The 26,349-nt window shown below is 39.3% G+C and overlaps 1 protein-coding gene across 1 annotated transcript in view; it reads left to right on the top strand.

Annotated features, from left to right (window-relative positions):
• The window catches only part of mub (poly(rC)-binding protein mub), a 347,807-nt gene extending 321,710 nt beyond the window's left edge, over window positions 1-26,097 (top strand). The window contains exon 8 of the mRNA XM_031973628.2: window positions 2-26,097. Coding sequence (XP_031829488.1) covers window positions 2-86 — 85 coding nt within the window. The 3' untranslated portion in view covers window positions 87-26,097. The remainder of the gene's footprint in view (window position 1) is intronic.
• The last annotated feature ends 252 nt before the right edge of the window (window positions 26,098-26,349 follow it).

Genomic DNA, 26,349 nt, shown 5'->3' with positions numbered 1-26,349 from the left:
GGATATCGCAAGAAACGGCGGGAATGCAGATACCCGCGTACCACTTCTTGCCGCCGGACCACATCGTTAAGTCACCGATCCACTAAAAGTGGTGACTACACACGTATGTCGTTGTCGTCGTCGAAAAAAAAGGACGCGGGGCGTCACGACGCACGCGAAGCTGTCAATGGCATCTGGGGCTGGGCCACGCAATGTGTTCATCCAGCTTGCTAATCGACACACTTGCAAAAAAAAAAGAAAACAACAACAAACAACAACAAAAGTCTATATATAAATATACGTATATAGATATATCGGTATAATATATACTATATATATACACGTATGTATATATTGTATGTATATAACGTATATTATACGCTATACGAACACAACGGAGTGAGTGGGAGACACACAGAAAAAAACATACACGTACACGCAAAGATCACACTTAGAGACACGAAGAGAAACACACATCATGCATACACACATATAAAAAAAAAGTAATTATACAGAGATACGTTGAACCATGGGTTAAATAAGGAAAGGGAAGTACACGTCGTTAGACAGATTCGTGTAATCTATAATTAGGAAGAGGTGTTAATGAGACACATACATAACACGTACACATACGCAGACGGACAGAAACAGAACCAGCATGGAGAAATGCGAAACATTGTGCGCGCGCTCTCTCGTTGATGCCGACGAGTTTGGTGTATATAAAACTTGTGAGAGAGAGGGAGAGAGAGAGAAAAAGAGGGAGAAATAGAGAGAGAAAGGGGGAGAGAGAGAGAGAGAGAGAGAGAGAGAGAGAGAGAGAGTGAGTGAGTGAGTGAGTTAGAGAGACGAAAGGAAACGCAGAGGAAAAAAGGAAAAAAAAATGTAAGGGATTTCACCTAGAAGGCACGCGCCTTAAACACGCGTATAGAGACGAAGAAGGCACGCACGCGCGTACACGGATATATACACTCGAGTGTACAAAACTTGTACAAAAGATATTTAAACAAACAAACAAACAAAAAATAACGATGCTCGCCGCAGCCCGTCCGGGGTTGCTGCCGATTGGTAAAGGGAACAAGCCAAAGATACGTTAGTTTTCATTTTTATATTTAAAACGAGAAAAAAACAAAATGAGATAACGAGACGGGAGAGAAATACGAGAGAATTATTATAATTATTATTAATCTTGAATGTGTGAACAAGGACGCTGAATAATATATATTAGGCCGGTTGTTAGCGTTTTTTCTATCGTACGGGGTTCCGCCGGATTCGATGGACCATGACGGCCATCTTGGATTCGCGAGCAGCCATCATGGGAAGCGTCGGGACGCGCCTCGAATGTGTTGCGACAGGCTTCATCGAATTTCATTTGCTGCCTCGACGTTTATAGTCGCGTCGTTGGCGTTGCTGAAGTTAATTAATTACGAACGTAGTCGTTTTAATTTGTAAATAATAATCGACGTGGGAACTTACCCCCACCTTTTGCTGTATTTCGTTTTATCGGTAATTTTGTGGTTGAGAGTGATTTCCCTGTAGTGATTAGGAAACTTTTATATCGTAAAAGTTGAACGTCTTTCATAGTCGAATTAATAGGAACGCGTAGAATATTTTTTTATTCGCCGCGGTCTCTTTCGTCAATCGTTAAGGTATTCAGTGTATCATAAATCGAAGGAGATCGCCTGGTTCCTCGGACCAGATTGTTTGATTTTTTTTTGTAATATTACTAATTTTTAGAGAATCTTCAGAATTTTAACTTAGTTCGATTTTTTTTTTAATGAAATTTTATAAATCTTTAAGAGTGTATTATATTGAATTTTTATAATATAAAACTAGGAATAAAAATCCCGAGGACTCTTCAGAGAGTTCTCGGCTAAACAATTCGATGGATTTCTCAGACGTAAGAAGGGTAATTAATTAAAAGAATCTTAGATCGAATAAGATAAAATTAAGATAAAGTTAAATTAGCCTTGTTTGATTCGTCAGTGACATCAGTCTGATAGTAGGGACTTCTGGTCTTTGAAATGGTAACATGAGAACGTAAATTATTGCTGTTAATAACATATGTGGAACGACATTTTGTATGATCTGGGTACCCAATGATTGAGCCTAATTCCTGACTTGGGATAGATATTGTCGATAGTCATTATTCGGTATAATTTTGTTTTTCCACTTGCAGATTATATACCGGAGGCGTGATCTGTGCTGCGGGCATATGCTCACCGATGATGATGTCTTATTACCAGTTGCATATGTAGACCTCTTTGGATGGCACTTTCTCACCTACATGGCTTGGTCGTTGCTTCTTGGCACATTTTTAAGCTTCCTCTTGTTGCTTGCTTTTCTGTTAAAGCCAGCCACACACATCACCATAATACGGCTGTCACCTATTAAGAACATATAATATGAGTGCAGTTACAGGGCAATTATGAAAAACTAACAAGCAAGTGAAATCAACAAGTGTGTATCTGGCATAGTATATTCGTCAACTCTAAAAGAGGGGTAGGTAGCATACTTAGTAGGGTAAGTATTTACCCTACTCCTTTTCCTGGAATGTGAGTCCACAGGCTCTAGCTTGTGATGGGCCTAGTACACTTGGTGATGTGAAAGGGGTTCTTTCCAGACCATTCGCCGACCTACAAAGGGGAACCATTATTTGCTTAATCTGTAATCCAGCATTATTGTCCGCAGGATTATTGCGTCTGGCTCCTTTCTCCATTTACTAGAGACTTCATATTTCCATATCTCAGCCAATGCACAGATGTCTTCCGGTATCACTTTATCAGCTTTAGGAATTGCATCAACTGTTTAAATGCTTTGCTCTTCTCGAATAGGTGAGCCAATAAGTGAGTCACCGTTTTTGGTCACAGTCAAAATCTCTGATTTTCTTCTTCCAAGTTCACAGTGAATGTTTGTATCTTCCCTCTCAAGATAATTTCATTACCCTTCCATATTTCTACTTATTCCACTTCATTTTATAATCTAAAGCTTTAGTACCGGAGAGATGAATTTTGTCATTGGTTAGGTATGACGTTGAGCCTGCATCCACTATCCAGTTACTTGCTTTTGCTTTATTATTGTCTGTTAAATACTTCTTCTTCTTAGGTCTTCTTCTATCCTTTCTAAAATAGCAATCTTTGTCTACGTGATTATTTTTTTTGCATATATCGCATTTTACTGTTCTCGTTACATTGCATTTAGCAGCTGTGTGACCTACCCTAATTGCATTTAAAACACCCCTTTTCTGTTGTTTGAAAAGCTACTCCTCTAAATTCTTCGCCTGGCTTCTTTATAGTGTAATATAGTTGTCAGGTTCACAAATGTTCCTTCTTCTCGGTTTGTTGATTTCCAAGTACTCGCCAAGTGTTGACACATATCCGGTAATGAGATCAAAATCTTTGATATTAATACGCCTTTATTTAAATTCTTATCCAAATCTTCTAGTTTGATTGCCATGTTCTCGAGCTCACTTATATAGGTAACCATATCCATATCTTTATTACAAGTGAAATTGAAAAATTCTCATAAGATCATACACTTATGTTGTTCCAAGTCTCCTTCGAATATGTATTTTAACTTGCACACTTATTTGCTTGTTGCGCAGCTTGCTAAATGCCTCAAACTCGTGTTTGTTACTGTGGCCACTTTGTGAATGCGTCATTTCATTGCCACAGTTCTTTCTTATTAGCCATTTTATGATTACACAATTTTGTTATATCCACTTACAATTTAAAATTATCTTTACTATCAAATTTTCATATCCGATTCAATTCCTCTACTCTGATTGACATTTTTCTAATTTTATTACAATTTCACTACTTCGAAAAAACGCCTGAGCACATTACTAGTTAAATCATGAAACACTTAGAAGAATTTACTACTCAACCTCCTTTTCAAACGCTGCATTCTCAAGACAGCCTTACCAAAGACCAGAAGTAAAAAAGAAAATATCACGAACCATGTTGAATTTTCTTTTTAGCGCAGTCTACTAAGATTACCTCGCAAAAGATCAATCAAAAAGAAAAGTTCAACTCGTGATTTCATCGCCCTAATCATATATTTCTTCCCGCAGCACGGTGTATCACGAGCAAAATGTCGTTTCACGCGTGACGTTCGGTCCGCAATCGGAAATCGTGGCGTATCGTGCCGTAAGCGTCGCGACGTCGACCGCAAACCGTTGGTGGTTCCACGAGGTCGGACACTTTCGCGGCGAACGACGACGCTTCCCGTTCCAGGGGGACTCCCAAGTTCCCCCGTCGGAGCGCGAAAGACGCTCTGCACTCGCAGCTCGAAGAATCGGCTGACTGGCCGCGGACATGATCACGTTCGTGCGGAACGCCGGGGAAAAGTGACAATGAACCGCGCGCGGTAATTACGTAGTTCCGTAGTTTTTGCATGCGAGACTCGATTTCAAAATTGTCGGTGAAGAAAGAAGAGAAAAAAAAATGAAACTGAGAAGGGGGTTTTCGTTTTTCTGAAAGTGAACCGTTGGAGCGTCATGTTGCGGCTCGCTGATCGTTCACGTCGTTGACTCGGATCAAGGCGAAACGTTCCGCGAGCCGGGCTCGAGCTTACAGTCACGGACCTTAAAACTAGCGTGTCTCAGCGTCGTCTCGATCGTCGGTGGTCTCTTCGATTGTGGTTAACCCCTTGTTTTTTTATATCGTAACCATGATCGATACATCTACTTTGTGATTAATAATTTACTGGAAAAAGAGCAAAATTCTAGGCATATTCTATGTCTGTGTTTGCTCTAAAGTATAATAAGAGATAACAGAAGAATAATATTTAGTTTGTATTCAAAAGAATTTAGTGATATTTGTGTTTGATAAATTCTGTTTAAAATCTTTATCGCGTGTCTGGCACGATATTGTTGAACAAGAGGTTAATATCAATAGTGCGTCTGATCGATGATCGCGTGATCGCAGACACTCTCGCGACACGCGGAACGTCGAGTCGTCGTCTGGACACGCTCTTTTGTTGAAGGAACAAAGGAACTTATTATGTGAAATATAAATAACAATATACATTATATATATATATATATATACATAATATATATGTTTATATATTATATATGTATATATATTTATTATACGACTAAAGAAAATGAAAATGGAGAAACAATCAGCGGAGATAATTCGCGATGAAAAGGTGCGAACTATGAATGCCCAGCTTCGATCAGGAGGCGTCTACTTCATCCCCTTCTTCATCTACACTCTCCTCCGCTTTTTCTTCCGCTACCGCCCCTTCCTCTTAGAGCACTGTTTCGTAGCCAAGGAAAGTCTATGCTGTTCTCTGTAAGTTGCTGGACACTTGGGTGAATTGTGGAAATGTTTTATTTGGCAAAGTGTGATATTTTAAGACATCATCTCGCACGTTTATTGGATTGCTTTGGAAATCTTTGAGATTAGATAAATACTGACTTTCTATTGATGTAGTCTTCGCGATGCTTCCTTTTGTGGAAAAGTTATTATTAATTATAAAATGTAAAATTATTAATTTAAAAATTACTAGCCACGATTATTAATATAGAAATTAATAGTTTTAGTTAATAAATTTTTATAGAACAATTTTGAAGTAATTGATAATCTCAATAATCTTATTAAACAATTATTTTGCATTATTGAATGATAACAGTAAAGGTTTCTATTTATACTTTCAATGTTTCAATGGTATTACAATACTCTATATTCTTCTATTGAAATTTTAATTAATTTAGAATATTTTCCAAATGTGAAAAAGATATTGAACAGAAATTGAAAACTGACAAAGGAATACTAAAAGAAAGTCACTAATCAGCAAACCGTTATATGAATTCCAGTGATCACCAATTAATATCTAAAATCAGATTCTCAATTCGCTACCTGTCCAGCAGTGCATAGACGTAAGTTGTACATACTAGCCTCGATGATATCGAGCCAATCGTTTTTTTGGTGGATTCTTTGCAGGGTAAGTTCAGTGTCTTCTAGTAGCCGCGAGCCAAATTCAGTCTTCGAATGGCGGTCTTAGGTTTTTCGATCGTTCCGTTGTCGTCCGCTAGCGCGGCGACACTTCCGATCCGAGCAAGACGTTTCGTTCGGTTCGTCTTTCCTTTTTCTAGAGACTGTTCTCCGGAGCGTCGTCAGACTCGAGGAAACGTTGGCGAATTCAAGACTGTCCGACGAATGTCCGATGGCTTCCAATATTTGTGCCAAAGACGCGCGAAACGTTCGGAGAGAAAGACAAAGAGAAAGAGAGAGGGAGAAGAAAATAAAAATGGCGCTCAGTAGAATGCTCACGCGCTCCCGTGCTTCCTGTCGCGTCCATCTCCCGATGTTCGTCGCCTTCCAGCGATTCGTGTGTCCTTTTCGTTCTACCGCGTTCAATGGAATCATCGCTTCGAGAAAAGAGGTCACAAGGAAAAGGAATGGATTACGTATTTTCGTACATCTCGTTTACAATCGTTCTCGATGTGAGGTCACCTTGTGACTCGAAAACGCGTTCGAAGTGTCCACAGCGAACACCAACAAGCTCGTTACCCATTTCACAGCGTGCACTGAGGTCGACTAAGAAGACAGACTCAGCGAAGCTAGCCGTCGCGATGCATCCTAACACCCCCCCCCCCCCCCCCCTCCTATTTTGTAACTTTGCTGTCCCCATTTTTTCGTAGCGGAACATAGCGATGGCAATGGTGTTCTAGTCATAGGAGATGATTCGTTTGCAGGAGACACAAATGTGAGGTTCTTTAGTCTCGGTAAGATTAGATCGTTCTATTACTGATTCTTTTACTTCTAAATCATGTATAATACGATTGTTTCGCAATGATTCTTCGTGGCCGTTTTGTCACGACCCAAGATCAATTTCTGAACCAATGGTTCTTCAGTCTATTTTTACACTTATTAGGCTAGACGTTTAATCATTGATCATTGTCTTGAATGTCCCGCCATCGACGATGGCCTGGGATTATTTATTCTCATTGATATTAGAATGGTCGATCATCTCGTATCGTAGGAATGCTGAGTTTGTCTCTAACCGTTAGTCCATCTCGGCAAAAACTATAGTGAGTGGTCGTGACACTTCGAGATCATTAGAAGCTGATCCGCAGCGTCGGTTCTTTATCTCTGTTCTGTTAAGGACGATCGCGTATTTACGGTCGTGGCGCCGCGTGAAACGTAATGCCACTTTTTATTCTTCGTTTTCCTCGTCCGAGATGCCGAGGCGTGCAATAATGGCGTCACGTTAATCCCATCGTTGCTTGTGTGATCAACGACGCATCGTGTCCCGTTAAGTTCGCTCAAAATTCCTTCAATCTTTCGCGATTCGACCTTGTAAATATTTAATGTAATCATCTCTCGTTGTACATATTTATTGATTTTCGTCTAAAACTTTTCATCGGTCAGCTGTACCTACGTTATACGTGTTATTCTATTTATTCCGCGTTTTTAATCGTAACTCGAGAGCACCGTTTCGTTCTTCCCCCGTTTCACGTTCCCCCGTTTATTTCGAATTCAATCGGTTGCTCGGCCGTGTGCCCGGATGAGCTTTTATTTGACGGAACGAAAGGCGATGCCTACTTCGCAAGCTAATCAATCGACAGAATTATTTATACTTGTAAAAACATTATTCACGTTTCTATCTCTATACATATATATGTATGTATGTATGTATGTATGTATGTATGTATGTATGTATACACAAAATATATCTAGTGTGATTTTTTTTATTTACAGATCGCTAGATATACGATTCGTTTGTTCTCTCTTTTCTTTTTATATGCTAAGTTTAAGAACTAACTTATTTGTACTGTTATGCTATTTATGATATAATTTAAAACAAAAAAGAAACAAATGGTTGCGACGACGATAAAAAAAGAGAAGAAGTGAAAGGTAAAGATCAGACAGAGTTCGATTACATTGCCGTTTCTTTCCGACGAAGCATTTCTCTCTTTTCTCACCCATCCAAGAGATTCGACGAAACCAACAGACAAGGGAACGAAAGACGAACAAAAAACAGAGATATACTGATCGAGTTGACGAACAAAATCCTTACACCCCTCCCCTAAAATCCCGATAATCGCGGGATCTTCTCGTTATCCTCTTCGTCTTCGTCATCATCGTCATTAACAAACTCTTCGCGTCCACCCCGTTCTTCATTCGCAACCCCCTCACTCCAGCCATCCCCTAAACTATTCACCAATCCCCTAACTTCGCCCCTCCGCTCTCTAAATATCGTCGAACGTACGATGATAACGACGTACCGACAAAATCCACAAAAACGGTGTAACACGAAGGAAAAGCAAAAGAAAAAAAAGATGCAGAGTAACGAAAGCGTGAAAAGGAAAGGGAAAAAACAGATAGAACACTAGGAAACCAACAAGGAAAATGGTGATGAGCGAGACAAACCGGAAACGAAACGACGGCGCGCCGCGTCGTCGTCTTCGTTCGAGCGAGAAGCTTTCTGAGCCTTTGCCGATACACGAGAAAAGGGAAACGTTTAAAAAACAGAGAAAGAACGAAAAAAAATGAAATAAAATAAAGTAAATAATAATAATAATAATAATAAACAAATAAAGGATAAACAGAAAACTAGAAATCAAGAATTTCAGATAAGAAAGAATAAAAAAAAAACACACACTCACACACGTTAAGTTAATATAATTAGCGAGAGACGCTGTATGATTGTGTATATCAACAATAAATAATTGCTGTGATTAGAATCGATTATTAGTAAGTAGTTAAGGACAATTTTTAAGGCACATCGCGGTGAACCGGGGAGAGATAAGATTACGAGCATGGCGTTGTCCCGCGCGATAGAAAACGGGATGCCGTCGATGTCGGTGACGCGAGTGTGTATATTGCGTACGTGTGTGTCGCGTGAATGTGTAGCGGGAAGTTAGCGAGAATGCGAGAACGAGAACCAGAGAAAAAGTGAGAGAGAGAAAGGAAAATAGAATTTGTCGAAAGAAAGTGAAGAAGATAATGAACAAAACCGAAAAGACTGTGTGCCAGAGAGGGAGAAAAAGGGTGAAAAATAGAACTTAAACGCGTTAGAGGAGACTTCAAGAGATTTTCCTTTTTTTTCCCTTTTTTTCAAGTTCAACGACGAAGCAAGTGCGTGCGCGCGTGCGTGTAATCCTCCCCGACCGAGAGGCATTACGATAACGTTTAGAGGCCCATAGAGATCTTTGTTCGACGCGAAGAATCAATCAGGAGCCGATTGCCGCGCGCGTTTGCGTAGACAGACACGCGTAATTGCACGCTGTCCTCCCTCGTGTCATTATAGATCGGTGTCCTTGATTCTTCTGACACGTAGCTACCATACTGGTATCGCTCGACAAAGGGACAGTACGATTTGCTGAAAGTTTGAGAAATTTGGACATTAGGTTGTCTCACCGATTAGAGTCGAGGACTTCAGAGGATGATGATGTACGTAACATATGGGAATTGCATTATTGTACCGATCAAGGGTACAGAGTGTTTTCAAAAAAGAAATTCCTCGTTCCACCTACCCTATTACAGAACAGAGGCGTAATTTGCGAAAGTTATCTCTAAGATCTCAAAGTAACTATAAAACTTCATTCTTCTGGCGTAATATCTTCATCCCTCGAATCCTTAAATCGCAGACTGAAAATCAGTAAGTAAATTTCTACTTCAAACCTAAGGTCCTAACTTCTCAGTAGAGGGTAGCAAATTGTACTGCAATGCCTGAGGAATCAGACGTAGGAATCGATCTTCAAAGGCAGTGAAAGTTCTCAATGCCGAGGGGGAGAGCATCGTTTGTCCGCCCGCAGGAAAGTTTCGTCGTGGGTTAAACGCGGGTGACCAATTACTCCGTGTTCCAAACAGTCTCACCAGACCCATCTTATCCTTTTTCTGATCTCGTTGTTTTTCTCGATGTTCCACGTGGAGAACGGTGGTCGGTACGAGCATATTTCGTTTCTTCTCGTCTCTCGTCGCAGTGTCTATATTCTCGAAGGCACGGAATGTCGTCACTGCCCACCGAGCTTCGAACCAACACCCGTGATCCCGAGGGCCGCGATGCTTCCTAACCCTCGAAGATCATCGAACGTCATCCCATTTGCCCAATGAAATCCTTTCCCGCCAAACGGTTTTCGTTTCTACCCCGTCGGGAACGATCGTCGCGGCCCGCACACCCTAGAAGCATATCCGGTGACACATATGACTAGGCTACGAATAATTAATCTCTCTTTTTGCTCCTAATAAGCAAGCTCATATTTATTCGGCGTGTATCGTCACTCTCGAATAGAGATCGATTTAATTGTATACTTGTTCGGGACGTCTCTGTCTCGTAGATAACTTCGATCAGTCGACTCTTCGTAGTGTGTCTAGTAAGGTTTATCGTCTTATCCAGTGTAATTTTTTCGTATTTAATGCGGCGAAAGGGAGTCGCGTTAGAGGGATCGGTTGACGAGGTAAACAGAATCTTTCGATGCGGGTATATACGCCATGAGCGGTTTTCAGTCTGTTGCGGACGTGTCCTCCTGTGTACACGAGATTTTGGTGAACTTTGAGGGTCGTTGTGTCTGGAACTGTCTGCAAATTGTCATTTGAATTAACGTGGTTTTGTGTGGAAGTTATAATGATCTAATGTTTTAAATTCTGTATTCTGATAATAGTTACTTAGAACCGGAAATAATATGAGAATTTACGTGATTGTTTTACAGGAGTCACAGTAATATGGAGGTTGTTAAGATACTCTAAAACTATGTCACCTTCTAATTCTGTACTCTTATATAATACTTCAAAAACTACAAGGATTTATCTGGTAATAAACTATTCTGTATACAACTCATAGACTTTTTTACTTGGGTATATCTTTGATATACAGTCATTTTAAAAGCAATACAGTATTATCCAAGGATTGAAGTGTCATTTATGCAATGCAGTTTTGCTAGTATTCATGCTGGCTTCTGAACCTTTAAATCAACGTCCTTCGTAATTTCTGAAGATTTCCAAGCTAAGTGCAACATCTCGTTCAACTAAAAACTAAGTTAAGACAGACATGAGCTAGACCTTATCGACGCTATCCACCCAAACCCCGTGACACAGAAATGGAAATTGCTGGACGGCCTTTAATCATCACGCGCATGTACTCGCAGTCACGTCCTGCTCCTTTTCACAGCAGAACACACAGACTTACGTGTTTGAGCGCGAACTTCGAGTAGCTTGACACGAGAGGCAATGTATGTCGACCAGACTTCGGCACCCCAAAGAACCTCGGGGCGTTTCGATCGAGATCCAGTCATTCCATCCCCTAAAACCCCTTTCGTCTCATCATTTGCCCTCGAACGAAATTTATTCAAATGCGAGGACGTAGCGCGCGTCAACGTCGATAGGAACGCAATCGTATCGTTGTGGCGTAGAGCAATCTGTTAGTGCAGGGGCCTTATCCTTACTGCGCGGGCCTTGGCGAGGATCCGTTGCGTCTGCGCGATACCGCGGATTCTGTTCCAATACGAGCGCCGGAGGATGATATATTTTTAACAATTTTTCGCCTCGGAAAACGACGCGAAGAAAATTCGCTGTGTTCGTGATATTTTCAGGAGGATAAAAAAATTAACAAAATCAAAGATTGAACGAATCGCTATTAATGAAGGCAATTAACATAGAAATATAAAGGAAACTGATAACGAGTTTTCATCGTGCATGCTAGAATTAAATGATTTATCAGATTCAGGGAATTCGTGATCTGTCTCATATTCTTCCTCCATTATTATATGGATTACAGTTTGATGTACATTCCTGCTCGAAAATAATACGAAGGAACATTGAGAAATAACTAAAGATTTCAGACAAATAATCTCTAAGAGCTGCGACCATCTCGCAGATAATATTTATTACAAAATAGAGTAACAGAACATCTCACTTTTTTAAACATCGCGAGTAACTTATCACTTAGGAACAGGAATGAATATCTAAAATAATCACCAATTACCCTACTAATTTCGCTATAAAAAGAATATTGGCATAGACTTCAAATATACCATGAAAAAGAGTAGACGTGATAAATAAATATTTATTTCATTTTGATATGCTCACAAACATAGCCGATAGAACTATAAAAGCTAGGATTCTATCATACAAAATGCTTCCTGCATACATAAAACGCGGTCGGAATGCAAAAATCCAAGGTGGAATCGGGCGAAGTGATGAAGCGTCCCAAGATGGCGGCCGTAGGAGCCTCAGCGCCATAACTGCAGGGCGACGGAACCCGCGTTACCAACCCATTCGCGACGGATCCTGACCAATCGCCCAACCTTACCGTAACGCAAGGCAATCAGCTAAGAAATAACTTAGTTTTTATAGGATATTGAGCACGCGCTCTACTCCGGCGGGGCGCGGAATTAAGGACAAGATCTTTTTGTTCTCGTCTGAAGGGCGCGTGGGAAGAAAGGGTCGAGCGCGATCGGGCGGACGCCCGAGATTCTCAACGGCATATTTTTCTGTAACGATTGAAAGATAGGAAGAACGAGAGAAAAAGAAAGAGAGCGAGAGTGAGAGTGCGAGTGGGAGTGAGAGAGAGAGAGAGAGAGAGAGGGGGGGAGAGAGAAAAGGCGAAAAAATAATTTGCCGAAGTGTATTTACAATGGAAACGATAATAATACGAGGGACTAAAGAGAATTTCGATTGTGTACTGTTGAGAGATGACTTGATGTCTAGTGCAATAGCATAGTTTTCTTTCTACTTTATAGCTTTATAGTTTTGATTGATTAAGTATAACCGTATTGATGAATGGTAAATTAATGATCGAAAATAAAAATTAGGAAATAAAACAGAAAATTATTTGAGAACACGTAAGAACTGGTCAACCAATCGAATTCTTTAGCCTAGCCATCAAGTGATCTCCTAGCATTACATGCACCCAGGGAATAATCGAATCGCAGAGTAGCATGGATGCGCGCGAGAATCATTGGTTCTGTTCCATTTCCTCGGTTTTTTCGTTCTTACGTGTGCCAAAAACGAGATGAAAGCGAGATTTAAAAAGAGTAGAAAAGAAAAGAAGAGAAAGAAAACCGACCGAGATCGCGGGGAATTGTTCAGCGGGCGGCTCAACTTTCGTGCCAAGCTTTAGGTAAATTTCGCGGACTGAATGACACGTGTGCCAAATCGTCGTTACGAGTGATAAGATGCTCCGCCGATTTTCTCGTGTCCTCGACGGTTTAGTTCTTTTGTAAGTACTTAGAGTGCTCGGCGAGCACATCGTATTCGTTAAAATTGCACAGGATCCGCTGTGGGGACCTCGTATTCGCGTCGTAACAGGCGATTTTCGTGTCGCAGTGTAGAACAATAATGAGTAGCTTCAACTGAGGGGAACACGAGAAATTGGTTCAATTGATGGGAGAGCGTGTATTGGACGGGAACGTACGAAATGTCCTTTTTCGTAGGATTAAGTAGGAACATTTTAGCGGTATCACACTGCAGTGGTACGTTTTTACAGATTTTCGGGGACTCTTCTTAATAATTCAATGCGACTGAGTTGAGAAGAATCGCAAGTAATTGATCACAAATAAATGCCAGTACGATGTACTCTGTATTGCTTTCAACACTACGATCCAAGTAATCGCAAAAATGATTCTCCAAATGAATATAAATCGAAACTTTTGAAGTCTATTTAAAAGTTTCAAAGTTTACCTGAGCCTGACATTAAACGTAGGGTTTAACGTCGGAAGATTCGAAGCTAGGTTTACGTATTTTCTTACGTATCTACACTTGATTTCGTTTCCCATTAATAGAACGTAATGAATATGATGGATAGATTCTAAGAAACGAGTTACACCTCATCTTCGCGAAAGGATCTTCAGTGCCAAATTAACGTACGTAACTCCAGCCGCAGAATTCCTGAGTTTTCGAAGAATTCGACCGAGGACAGGGGGTCAGGACATTTCGTACGTAACGAGCGAACGTAATAAAACGAAAGGAGGAAATCGCGTTCTGAGTGGCAGTTCCGATCGTACGTAAATTAAGAACGCCTCGTTGGGCGCGGGAGACAGGGATTATATAAACGTAACGATAATACGACCATAAAAGGCATCGGTTAGACTTTCCGATGCTCGCGATACGTTCGAAAGAACGTCTCGCGTTATCCAGCGGAGATTACGGGGCGGCCCGCTTCCGTTGCAAAAGCCAAAACCAGGGATTGAAACAGTTATGATATCGGTTTCGGTTCGTGAAACAGTTCTGAAGAACCAAAATACGTCATGACTGTTATTTTGTGTATCGCTTCTTGAAACAGTTGCGAAAAATCGAAATAAGTCATGACTACAATTCGGTATATCGGTTCTGAGATACATCAGTTTCGGTTCCGATTCTGAAATAGTTCTATAACTGTTATTTTTCAACTATTTCAAAAACCAAAACCGAAATGAAAAACCGAAAAATAATAGTTACAGAATCGTTTCAGAACCGATATAACGGTATAATATTATACGGATATAATTCAGGGCCGATATACCGAATAACAGTTATAACTGATTTCAGTTCTTCAGAACTATTTCAATCGGAACCGATATGTAACAGCAAACAGTTATTTTCAGAACCTGTTCAATCGCTGGTGAAAACACACTTCCTCCCATTCGCGTGGTTTTCCAACCACTTGTCTTCCTATTTATTCCTTTCTCTTCCGTATTCTTCGATTGCTGCACGCCAACTATTCGCGGTTTCCGCGTAGAACGGGACGAATTTATCTAATATCGCAGAACGATCCGCGATAGATTGTGGTAGAAGATCTAATCGAACATGTTCGCCGATTTTCATATCTTATTGCATATCACGGTTAACAGCGACTGCTATAGTTGTATTGAGAAAATATCTTTCGATGTTACTTCAGTTATTTAATGAATCTTCGTGTAAAACGATCGAACGCTTTTGAAGATCATTTGTACAATAAGTCTTCTCGCTTGTCTTTAATAAAAAGATTCTAGATATGAACAATAATTACGTAGAAAATAGTGGAAAATTGTCGAACTTAATGGGTAATGCATAGTTTAATAAAGTTTATTAAAGGAGAGCTTATTTATTAATCTAAGCACGAAAAGACGAGGTTAACCTAATCGAATAGTATCGTGTGAAAATGGAGAGTTCGGAAATAATACTGCCTTGTTTTTGTTTTTTTGGATGCAATCGGGAAAGCTAGGAACACGTACTTTCGTTATTGACCAAAATGGTAGTATCAACTAATCGGATCCACCATTTTGTAAATGCGTGCCAAAAATCGTAATGGTGGGAGTTTCGCTAGGCAACTTACAAACACCGCACGATACGATGAATCGCTGTAAGAACGAGCGAAATAAAAACTACGTTTCAACGTAAGATTTATTGTTTACGTTACAAAGTCTTCAAAATGTTCGACTGTATTTATATGAAGGACATTCATTGGCTCGTACACAGCCAGAATAGCTACTATTCGTAGCACTGAAGGATTGCTACACATCGATTCGACTATAGACAGTGTTCTAGTGTTGCAAATATCACAAGGTATCGTAAGAACGAAATTTAAGATCTTATAGTTTTTGAATGAAAATATTTTTAATACGCCCTAGCGAGACTACATCTTCGAAACTAGTTTTTACAGTTCGAAACTTCCGAATCCTGACATATCTGTTTTTCCAATACTGCTCAAAATAATCGGCTAGTTTCGTAATTTAGCAAGAAACTCGACTTCTCAGATTTAAGAACAATCAAAGAGTCTTTGATAACACTTGGTAGTGTATTTAATGGAAAATCTTTATTAGAAATAAATAATCGCTACTGCGATGCGAATGTTCATGGAAATTCACGATTTTAGATGGCAATGTGTATGATAGGAAATTCTGCTGATTTGTATTTAATATGCTTTAATATTTTATTGTATTCATAATTACTAGACTGCAAAACTTTTATGAATATACAAATGTTTGCTGATTCATTGAATCATAGAAATTGGAAGATGAAAATAATTCCTTCCCCTTTAACGATATTTTAAACAAAATAAACATTTCATTAAACTTCTTTAAACGCCTTCCTATAATGAATTTTAAGAAAAAATAATACCTGTTATATACATAGCTATGCAGAACTATATTCATAGTTTCATTTCAGCGCATTTTTTAGGCTTTGGAAATTCCCATGAATATGTAAACATCCGCAATCTAGTTATTATTGTATAAATACTACTAAGAAAGCAAGAAAGCGAGGAGAATAAATTTTAATAATCAATTCCGAATCGATAGAATCCAGAACAAAACGAGAAAGAAACGAATAAGAGTTCGCTATCGCGGATCGTGTCCGACTCGGAGGAAACTCGTCCTGTCGTTCTTGCCCGTGTTCTCCGTCGCTCCTTCGGGTCAGCGTTCCGAACAGGGACTTCTACCTAAATGTAAAATACCGGTATTATACCGATATTTTTCAGTTATACCATCGTAACCCTTATAGAAACCGAAATACTACAATATCAATAGGACAGTATATCGATCTACTTCAACACTAGATCTAGCAGTCAAATTGACTTTTCGCTATTTGTCTATTAGAATTATAATAATGTATTTATTAAGATTTCAATTTACTTATGTCTCAATTTGCTTTTTATTGAAGTAAGTTATTTAGCAATTTTTTCGTGTACCACTTGTATGTTTTCAATAGTTCTGGAAGAAGATATCAGAAATGGGCCGTTTTGACTCATGTGGTAGTTCTAGTTCTAACCTATATTTACCGGTATTATTTCGGTTTTCTTACTTTATTCGTGACGAGAATTTTCTTATTGGTTGCTTTTAAAGGAAATTTTCTTATTGGTGTTTGGTTGTTCTCTCAATGCTTGTTTGGTTATTCAACTACATAATAAATGTAGCGACAAAATTTCTATTTGTGCGTTTCATTATTATGGCTGCTTTCATCGTTTATCACAGCTCCAACATGAATGTATTCTTTGTCGTTTTCGTAGTATATCTTTCAGAAAAATCGGAAAAATACCAGTATTTATTTTGATTTTCAATATTATATCGGGTTCGGTATAGACTTCTTGGTTTTATACTGGTATCAACACGTTCGAGACCATGCGCCACATAAACTGTCAGTCAAAAGTTTGGGACCAATACATCGGGTAAAAGAAAAACTTCCATTTTTTGTAGTTTTATTAGAGAATTTTTGTGTATGATAAAGGAATACATATGTATTTGTTAAATATAAAGATATATAATTTTTATTATTTTATTTTGTATATCTATAAGATATATACTTTTCAATTTGTGACGTTACATATCAAGTGGCCTCAAACTTTTGATCAACACTGCATGTGTGATGCTGTTGATTACCGTTACTGTGATGATATTAACATTCATTTGTCGTATGGCAATGGTTTCCAAACTGTATGATACTACATCCCCTTAAAAAAAGCTAATCTCGGCGCTTCTTCCCTCCCTTTATTTCATAAAACAATACAAACACATTTTTAAATGGTAAAATATCTATTATCACGTTAACCGCTACGAAAATGGTATTGAAATTAATTATTAATGATTTGGTATCATAGCTCTTAAGTTACACTATTATTTAGCTATTTATGTAACTGAATATTTCATTCAACATTAGTTTTCTTCTTATAATTATTTTCAAGCAATTTGCATGCTCTGGCTATTGATGACCACCGTGGCAGTTAACGTGTTAATACAAAAAATGAAAAAAAAAACTTAAATTACATTTCTGTTAAACTTTTCGCGCCCCCTAGTTTGGAAATTGTTAGCGTATGGTATACTCTATTGCCATTTTGGCTATATCAGAATATCATACATATATGACATTTATGTAGAATGCTTTGTTTGATATTTTCACTATGTTTTAAATTTGAAAAATTAAATGAACAACTCATCAGGTGAAGCAATTGCAAGAAAGACACTCCATAGTAAGAGTAATTATTCCAAATTCGTCCGTGGTTGCGAACGTGTCAATATTATTTCGGTTTTAACTTCCAGGCTTAATACCGGTATCAAAATCATACTGGTATTAATACCTGGATCTACAATATCGTGTCAGACTCGTGACGAAAATTTTAAACTGAATTTAACAAATCTAAGTGTTATCTATTTGTTCCAAATCTACATTAAATATTCATTTTCTATTATTAATCGTTACCATTTGCAGTAAACTTGGACATACAATAAGCATCAGAATGTTTTTCTTCTAATAAATTAATAATGATAAAGTAGTTGTATCGATCATAGTTAACCCATTCGCGTCGTATGACGATCATTGCTGCACTGACATATAAATCATTTAACAAACTATGCCGATTTGTTTGATGTAAATGCAGTTGCATAAATTTAGTTCTCCGATTAATTCGCAGATGTAACTTGTGTGCACTTGTAATGTACTGCAAATGTTTCATAATTTTTTTGTTGTAGCTGATTTCTCTATCCAGTTTAACTCTAAAACTACCAAGTAATTAAAGTGACTAATTTCTAATTTTCTATAAAAATTAGAACAATAAATTTCTTGAACTTCGAAGGATCATTTAATTTCGTATCTGTGCAAATACACAAATTTAATTTAAAACCTTCCGCCTTCATAATTTGAATACTTACGAAATAAAAACTCTGAAAAGAATCAATTTGACCCGTCCGGTAGTTTTCGTGTTAAATATGACACAAGTGGGTTAAGAAATAAATCATAGAGCAAAGGGTTAAGTCCCTAGTTTCGAGGAACTGACCGAGGATCGCGACCATCATCCCCGTGTATTCCCTTGCACCGAGAAACTCGGATCCGATCACGTATTTTACCGTGTACCATACATAAAGCACACACAGACACACACACTGGAACGATCCATTTCCCCATCTCCTTTATCCTCCACGAGGTATATTTTCATTTTCCGTAATAACTTCCTCGGCCGATAACGACTTATGTTGAAAAGCCTTTACGAAAACAGGGTCATAAATACTTACGTGTAATACGAGTATTTTAAATTTTTATCGCGGTTAAAACGAGAATAAGAATTAAAAAAAAAGAAAAAGAGAAAAGTGCGAAGTAAGACAAAAAAAAGTGTGTGGAGATAAAATAGGCGAGCGAGAAAAAGTGAAACGGAGAAACAAAGCGAAGCGTAGTGTGCGATGTGAAACGATGAACAAATAAACAGACAAACGAACAAAAAAAAACATAACTAAGGGAAAAATGCGAATAAAAATTTTTACAAAAAAAAAAGTGTGAAAACGGCGAGAAAGGGCGAGAGAGCGAGAGAGGTGTGATTCTATGAGGGAAAAATGAGAGTAGCGGAAAAGAGAGAGAGAGAAAGAGAGAGAGAGAGAGAAAGAGAGAGAGAACGTCGCGACTGCGTCTTTCAAAGCGTTTCGTCGGGTAAGAGAGCGAAGCGTCGCTTTTTATAACGTGTTGCTGCGGAGATATATATGTATGTATACGTGCGCGTAGGGCTGCATACACTGTGTATCGTATGTGCGGACACGATTAACGCGAGGTCTGCGGGCACAGGGAATTAGGGTGAGAGCACCGTTCTTGATCGCGGTATCAACGCGAGCATCGATCGTCACGGGGGAATCGATTGTATACTCGACGAGATCCATTAAACCAATTTATCGGTGTCGATCCTTGGCATTTCGTGCCCCCTTGGGACAACTATCGACGCCTTGGATTTGCTCTGGTATAATTGACGTGAATTTGTCACCCGATACGCTGCCATTCCGTAGCCCTATCTATTGATTTTGGAGACCAGATCGAGACGACGATTTGGTATTCCGATTATTTTATTTGGTTAACGATGATTTGGTCGTTTGCTTTAGTGGTTTTTTGAGATTTTTAAAGTAAGTTTTATGGTTGGTTTTAAGTTTTGAATGTTTACAGTTAGCGTAATTAGAATTGTACTTTCACGGAACGTTTATAGAATATTAATTTGTTAAGAATTATCTTCACTATTATTAATCGTTTGTTGTACACTTAGTTTGATTGGTATCTCAATAGCTGAATCGTTAGGTACAGCAACTTCCAAGATAGGGATTGAAATATTTAGAACATTTCTACTGTAAAGTAGGAAAGCCTCTATCGAATGAAAATATAATTAGTACAAGTCCGTGTAGTAACTAAGTAATCACGAGATTAGTTTGAAACTTGTGTAAACCTTAAAATTAAATCAATATTATTCAATCTCAATAGCCTAACACGCAACTGCTCTGAAGTCGAAAGTAAACAATTTCAATCGGAAAACTGTCTCAACTCAAAGGAAATCGCTGCAATCGATCAGTAGCCCTTAACAAAATCCCTTGATAATACTAATAGTAAAGATTGATTACTAAGAAAAACTGGATTCGTCGAGAAGAATCGATAACTCGTCCCGTGGTCGTTCGACAGTATATTAATCCAGGGTAACGTTTAAGCGGGAAGAGGAAGATGGCCGCGTACTCTTCGAAGACAAATACGTAAATTAGGTGTGTGCACGTTGGATGGTATTAATAAAAGAGGATGGCTAACCTTTCTTAGGAATCGAAAGATAAAGCGAGCAAAAGCGCAATGGGTCAGGGAAACGAGGGAAAGATAGGGAGGACATCGGTTACGGGGACGACGGCGCATACGGTGCCAAGCGAGTATATGGCGTGCGCGAAACACCGTCACCGTGTTGCAGACAATTTTTGCCGTGTCAGTGAACGCTTTCCCCTGGGAGGAGCGAAACGGGGAAATGATCAAAGGGCCGCGAAGAATGGAAGGAAAAGCGCGCAGGGAAAACGGAAATATTCACCGGTACGGGTGAAACTGTAGGCAACCCTCGGTGGTACACGGTTACTCGTATCGCCGTGTTCCGCGCGGTACTGTACATACGCATATATACATATAGAGGCATATGTGTATATATCTATAAAAATGATATACAATTACTTGTAAGCGTATAAGAGATATAATTTATATAGCTGTATTCTACGTCATCAAGTACATGTAGGACAGGCTTGCGAGTGTTCACATGTGATCGTCTCAGCCGGCGCGAGAGTGCTTTAAACGTAGAGACTGCGTGAGCGAGTAGGTGAACGAATGAATGAATCGGTTCGAAAGAAAGAGGAAAATGCGTATATATATATAAAAGATACAAATAGTATATTATATATATACACGGTTTATAGATAGATACAGAAAGAGGGAGAGAGAAAGAGAAAAAAAATACGCTATAACTTGTAGTCGACGTTAACATATCTTTGAGACACGTTCATTTGAGAGCATGATACCGTGGGGGTTCAGTGATGATCTCTTTCTTTGTTTTCTGTCTTCTTTCCCTAGAGCCAGTCTCGAGCGTCACTGATCAGCATGATCACGACCAGTCGTCACGGTAGCAGGCGATAATGTGTGTAGACCAGTGAAATGACGCACAGGCAACCCCTGGTCCAAAGTCAGTCTACATATCAGACTCTAGTTTAGCGACTAGCTCCTCTCGAATTCTGATGGTTCTTCTTTTTATCTTGATTCCGAGTCCTGGTGTAACTTCGCGTCCACGGTTCTTGCCTCGTCACGGTTCCGCTATTTTGTAGACGCGGAGCTGTACGAACGAGCTTTTCCGGTGGACACTGAATTTCGAATCCTTCGATCTCTCCCCTCCACTCCACAGTCACGAATCCTTTTTCTAAGTGATGTTGGGTCGACATGGTTTTCTTTAGATAATCATCTAGAATCTAGATGAATTGTTCCGTGTCGGCTCGAGATCATTGAATCGTCTGGTCCTAGCTCTGCTACCCATCTCCCGACACGGTACATCCTAGGACTAGAGTATTCGTATCACCAGTTACTGCTACTAACGCTACTATTTACCGCTACCAACCGCAACTATAATCGCCATTAATACCGCTACTACATCGCCCCGTTATGTGACAGCCGTACAGCTGTATCGCGGTCGGAATGGTCAGTCCTTGACTGACCGTTCGGTTAGGCAAACCCTGGGGATCGAATTTTGAATTATTCTGGCGGGAATTACGAGAGGACGGACTCTTTTGAAAGGACGTTAATTTACGCGTTTCTTCTTCCGGTGATGATCGTACTCTGTTGTTACTGTCAATTGCGTGCGCTGGGGGAAAGTATATCTGTCAACCGCTATATAATAATTAATTACTACATATGTAGATCGGAGTATAAATTATTTTGCTTCGTATCACCATTTTGTTAATGCCTTTCTCCTATGTTCTAGCTATTTATTTAAGCTCATTAAATTACAGTTTTCGATTATAAAATTTTTAATTCAATAATTGGAGAAGAGTTTCGTATATGTAGAATGCTTTAAATATTTGAAATACAATTTTCATTTTATAAAATTATTTAGAAATTTGCAGAGATATAATGTTGACAATAAACGTTCGTTACGCAGATATTTTCTTCTGTAGCATCTTTTTTTAATATTAGATGACTTCTTATGTTGTCTTCGACGTACTTTAACGCGAACATTTAATTATTATATTTTTATAAACGTAAATAATTCAAATTTATTTAAATAAATTTTTTAATTGTACTTAGTAGTTATATTGTCTCTGTTCTGACGATTACTTTCTCGATAGGAATAATTGTAAACTTCCCTCAGCGTGCAGTCCTGCCAACATTTCACCACCCATTCGTCAGACCTCTCGAAACTATGAAACCCGACCCGTGAATATGGCGAATTCTTCATTGTGATAACCCTTTAAACAAAATATCGTTCCCATGGGTATCTTTCATTGACATGCAATCAAAGTAATGCGGAAGTTCAACAGGGAATCGGAAAGATTATAAGCGTTCACGATCATCGGTCAGCGTGATTGGTACGACTGTCGAAGTACATTTAATCTCGCGATACGAGCTCAAAAGCAATGTTCTCACAGCGATTTCTTTGTTATGTATTATTATCGTCGATACCTTTTTACGTAAATCGATAAGTTGTTGATTAGTTGCTACACGCAGACGTAGGACAAATCATCGTAAGATCCCCATGAAGAATGGAACAGAAGAATCTGTGCGCATTGCTCAAATGATTCGTGCCGGTAACACCGTAAGAAATATATTTCTTTAGTATATATATACTAAAAGCAAGAATCAATTGACGCGGTACGCGCACGATTTCACAAAAAGCAAATACTCTAGTGTCTTACGATGATTTCGATACTCTTTGTTTTTTTCTTAATAAGCTTCGGTTGCTCAAAGGTTCCCTCTTCTCCACCGAGGAGAATGTTTCCCGCTCACGGAAACCGATCAATGAATATTCTTGCCACTGTTGTTCTCGCGCGTACACGCGTCACGATTTTTCTTTTCGCGTCGGCGATCAGCTCGCTCACCTCGTGTGAGACAAGGCGTTATCGTCGACGACGCGAGTCGCAGGTTAACGCGTAAATACACGAGCTTTCGTTGCACTTAACGCGCGCGACACCGCCACAAACGGTCGAGGATCGACGGTTCCCGCGCGAAACTATCTCGTGCGACTGTTCGCGTCGCCGATACACCTTTCACGTTCGGTTGATGTCGAATGTTCAGCGATTTACATATGTATATAAAACTTGCACACGGAACACACACGCATACGAATACACGCATACACATACACGCAAACGGACACACGACCAGAAAATTGTAATTTATCGTCAGTGTTACTTGAATGTTAGCTAAAGCTACCGCGTACGACGATTATTCGTTCCGACAGATATAATTACGGAATATATAATACACGTATTATAGCGAGTACATATAATATGTATATTATGTATCGTATAGAGGGATATATAGCCCGAACAGTTTATCCACGACCAAAAAGTGCCGAAACAATGGCGAGAAATATCGATGAAGGATGAAAAGACTCGTATCATTTCAATGTCGTTTGACGCGCACGATCGGGAGGGAACAGTCAATGCATCGCGATCGTGCGCGTTCGCAGACACGAGGTAAATAACACACACGTACGAATGATACATACTCTCGTATGCACCGTACACACATGCGTACACAGTATTGCCTCCCTATAGTCGCGCCGCTGCGGACTGGTGACGAGACCCTAACGAGGGAGGATCCTGCGATCACCGATTAGTGGCTCGATTTTTTTTCCTTCGCTTTTCTTTGCTAATCGGCATCCCCGTGATGCGTCGGGGATGGCGACGCGATTATAAGGAGGTCGAGGATGCGTGATTATAGAGAGGGAATATTGTACATGTACAGGGTGTCTCGCGTTTTCATCGCTAAACTGTAGCCACGTGTTCCATGAATAAAAATATGATAAGATGTATCGTATACATTTTGGCTCATGAGTGTTTTATTAGACGATTATGGTTTTGATACACTGTTAGTGGTGAACGTTTATAAGGTGTTCGGGTGTGTAGAACACAACGAGACGCAAGCTTTAATTAGAGCGAAAATTTCTTTTCGTTTTTCATCTTTCTTTGGATCACGTAACTTTATGTATGATTCGATGCACGTTGATATTATTGTTTAAAATGGTATTCATTATTTAATATAATATTGCAAATTGAGTTTTGTATTAGTGGGGTTAAAAGTTTGAGGTAGCATTGATCTGACAAATTTTCTGTTGAATACTACAAATTTGGTTTGTTCTCTTCAAAGTTGCTTATGAAAATTGAAATTTTTGTAAAAGTTCGAGTCTTCATTATAACGAAAGCACGGGATAATTCAAATGCAGAATAAATGTAAGAAGGGTCTCATAAAAATGATTCTGAGCAATGGATTTTGTTTTCCTTTTGAGAATTCTACTAAATTGGAATGAATACAATAAATTCGTGTAACATTCGCTACATTAAAGAACGCCAAACCGTCGAAATTAATCATTTCTAAACAACATAAAAACGATTGCAATATTCTACGAAGAATTAGCCATTAAAATTTCGCGCAGTTACAAACTATCGATGAAACACTGATGAGCCTTCCTTTATGTGGCATTTTGTTTTGTCATTTTTACACATACAACGTACAGACACGGTACAGTGGATTACACCTGAGACACCCGGTACATGATAACAGTAGGCATGTCCAATTGGGGCCTTCGCGAGCAAGAGCGTTCTTCGCAGTTCGAGAGCGGCTACGAGAGCAAAACCCACAGAACAGGGTGAGAAAAGTATCCCAATAAAGGAAAAATTTCGTAATCCACGAGAAACGTTTAAAAATCACCCTAAAACGTGGTGGCTGTCAAAACTGCGTCTCGTGACGCTGTCGACCGTCGTTCGCTCTTTGCTCGCCGAAAACAGCTCTCGCGCGAGCAACGTGTTGGACCTGCCCGGGTACCTATACAGGAACAAGAAAAAGGGACAAAGGAGAGTTTTCGTAATCATTAAAGAAAGAAAAAAGAAAAAAACAGCGGAGCAGCTGCACCTCTTTTTTTATTCTCACACGCACTCACACCACACTGATGATCTTCAATCGACATTCTTTTTTAGCGGTCAGAGAGGGAGAGAGTGAAAGGGTGAGCGAATGAAAGGGAGAAAGGGAGCGAGTGAAAGACAGAAAGAAAGAGAGAGAGAAAGAGAGAGGGTGAGTGAAAGAAAGAACGAGCGAGAGAAAGAGAGAGAGAGAGAGAGAGAGAGAGAGGGATCGCGGATTTTACCACCGCTCGAATAGAGATTTAATGTTTGTAAGGGCAATAACAATTGTAAATTTTTCAAGTACACTTGTATTTGAATGTGTAAGTTGCATAAAAAAGACAGATTTTTTAGATATTGCACTATAATATTTATTATTCTAAGGTAAACGAGAGACAGGGTCGCGATTCGCCGCGCTCGCGAATACCTCGCCCGCGCTTCCACACGCTTTTCTGTCGGCCTCGATCGCGTGACGATCCTCCACTCAAGATCGGACGGCAAACGGGACCGACGGCAACACGGGAGATCCCTGAATCGCCATGTTTTCGCGAAGTGTTTCATTTTCTCTCCCACGTTCCACCCCCAAGACCGACGGGGGTGGAATTATCATTCAGCGATCGACGCCACGAGTCGCAAGCGCGGCCGCTTCGCGGCGATCATTGATTAATATTAATTAATACAGAGGCAAAGCGATCGCATTGTTCTTTCCAATAAAAGAAGAAGCAAGATTTTTAGTGTTTACACTACAATTGATAAACGATTCTATTATTACATAATATTATATTAATAACAATATTATTACTGTAATGTTTGTTTTTGGTTATTAAAGTGTGTATATAGCAATATATTCTAGAAATGGTCTCCCTTATCGTCTTGCATACCCATCCCCCGTTTTATCGGTTTATCTACTTATCTTTTCTTTTATCTATGACGATTTTCACTTTGTAAACTTCGATCGTCGGTTCTTTGAATACGGTACTAGAAAGCGCTCTGTACAAAACGTTGACAAAATTAATCGTTTATGATCTATTAGTTGATTATACATGTATTTATATGTTTCCAAGTTTTTTTTTTATTAATGTTAGAGAGGCTTGAAG

Source organism: Nomia melanderi, chromosome 13, assembly GCF_051020985.1.
Source record: "Nomia melanderi isolate GNS246 chromosome 13, iyNomMela1, whole genome shotgun sequence".
Lineage (NCBI taxonomy): Eukaryota > Metazoa > Arthropoda > Insecta > Hymenoptera > Halictidae > Nomia > Nomia melanderi.
This window is presented reverse-complemented; position numbering and strand designations above follow the sequence as displayed.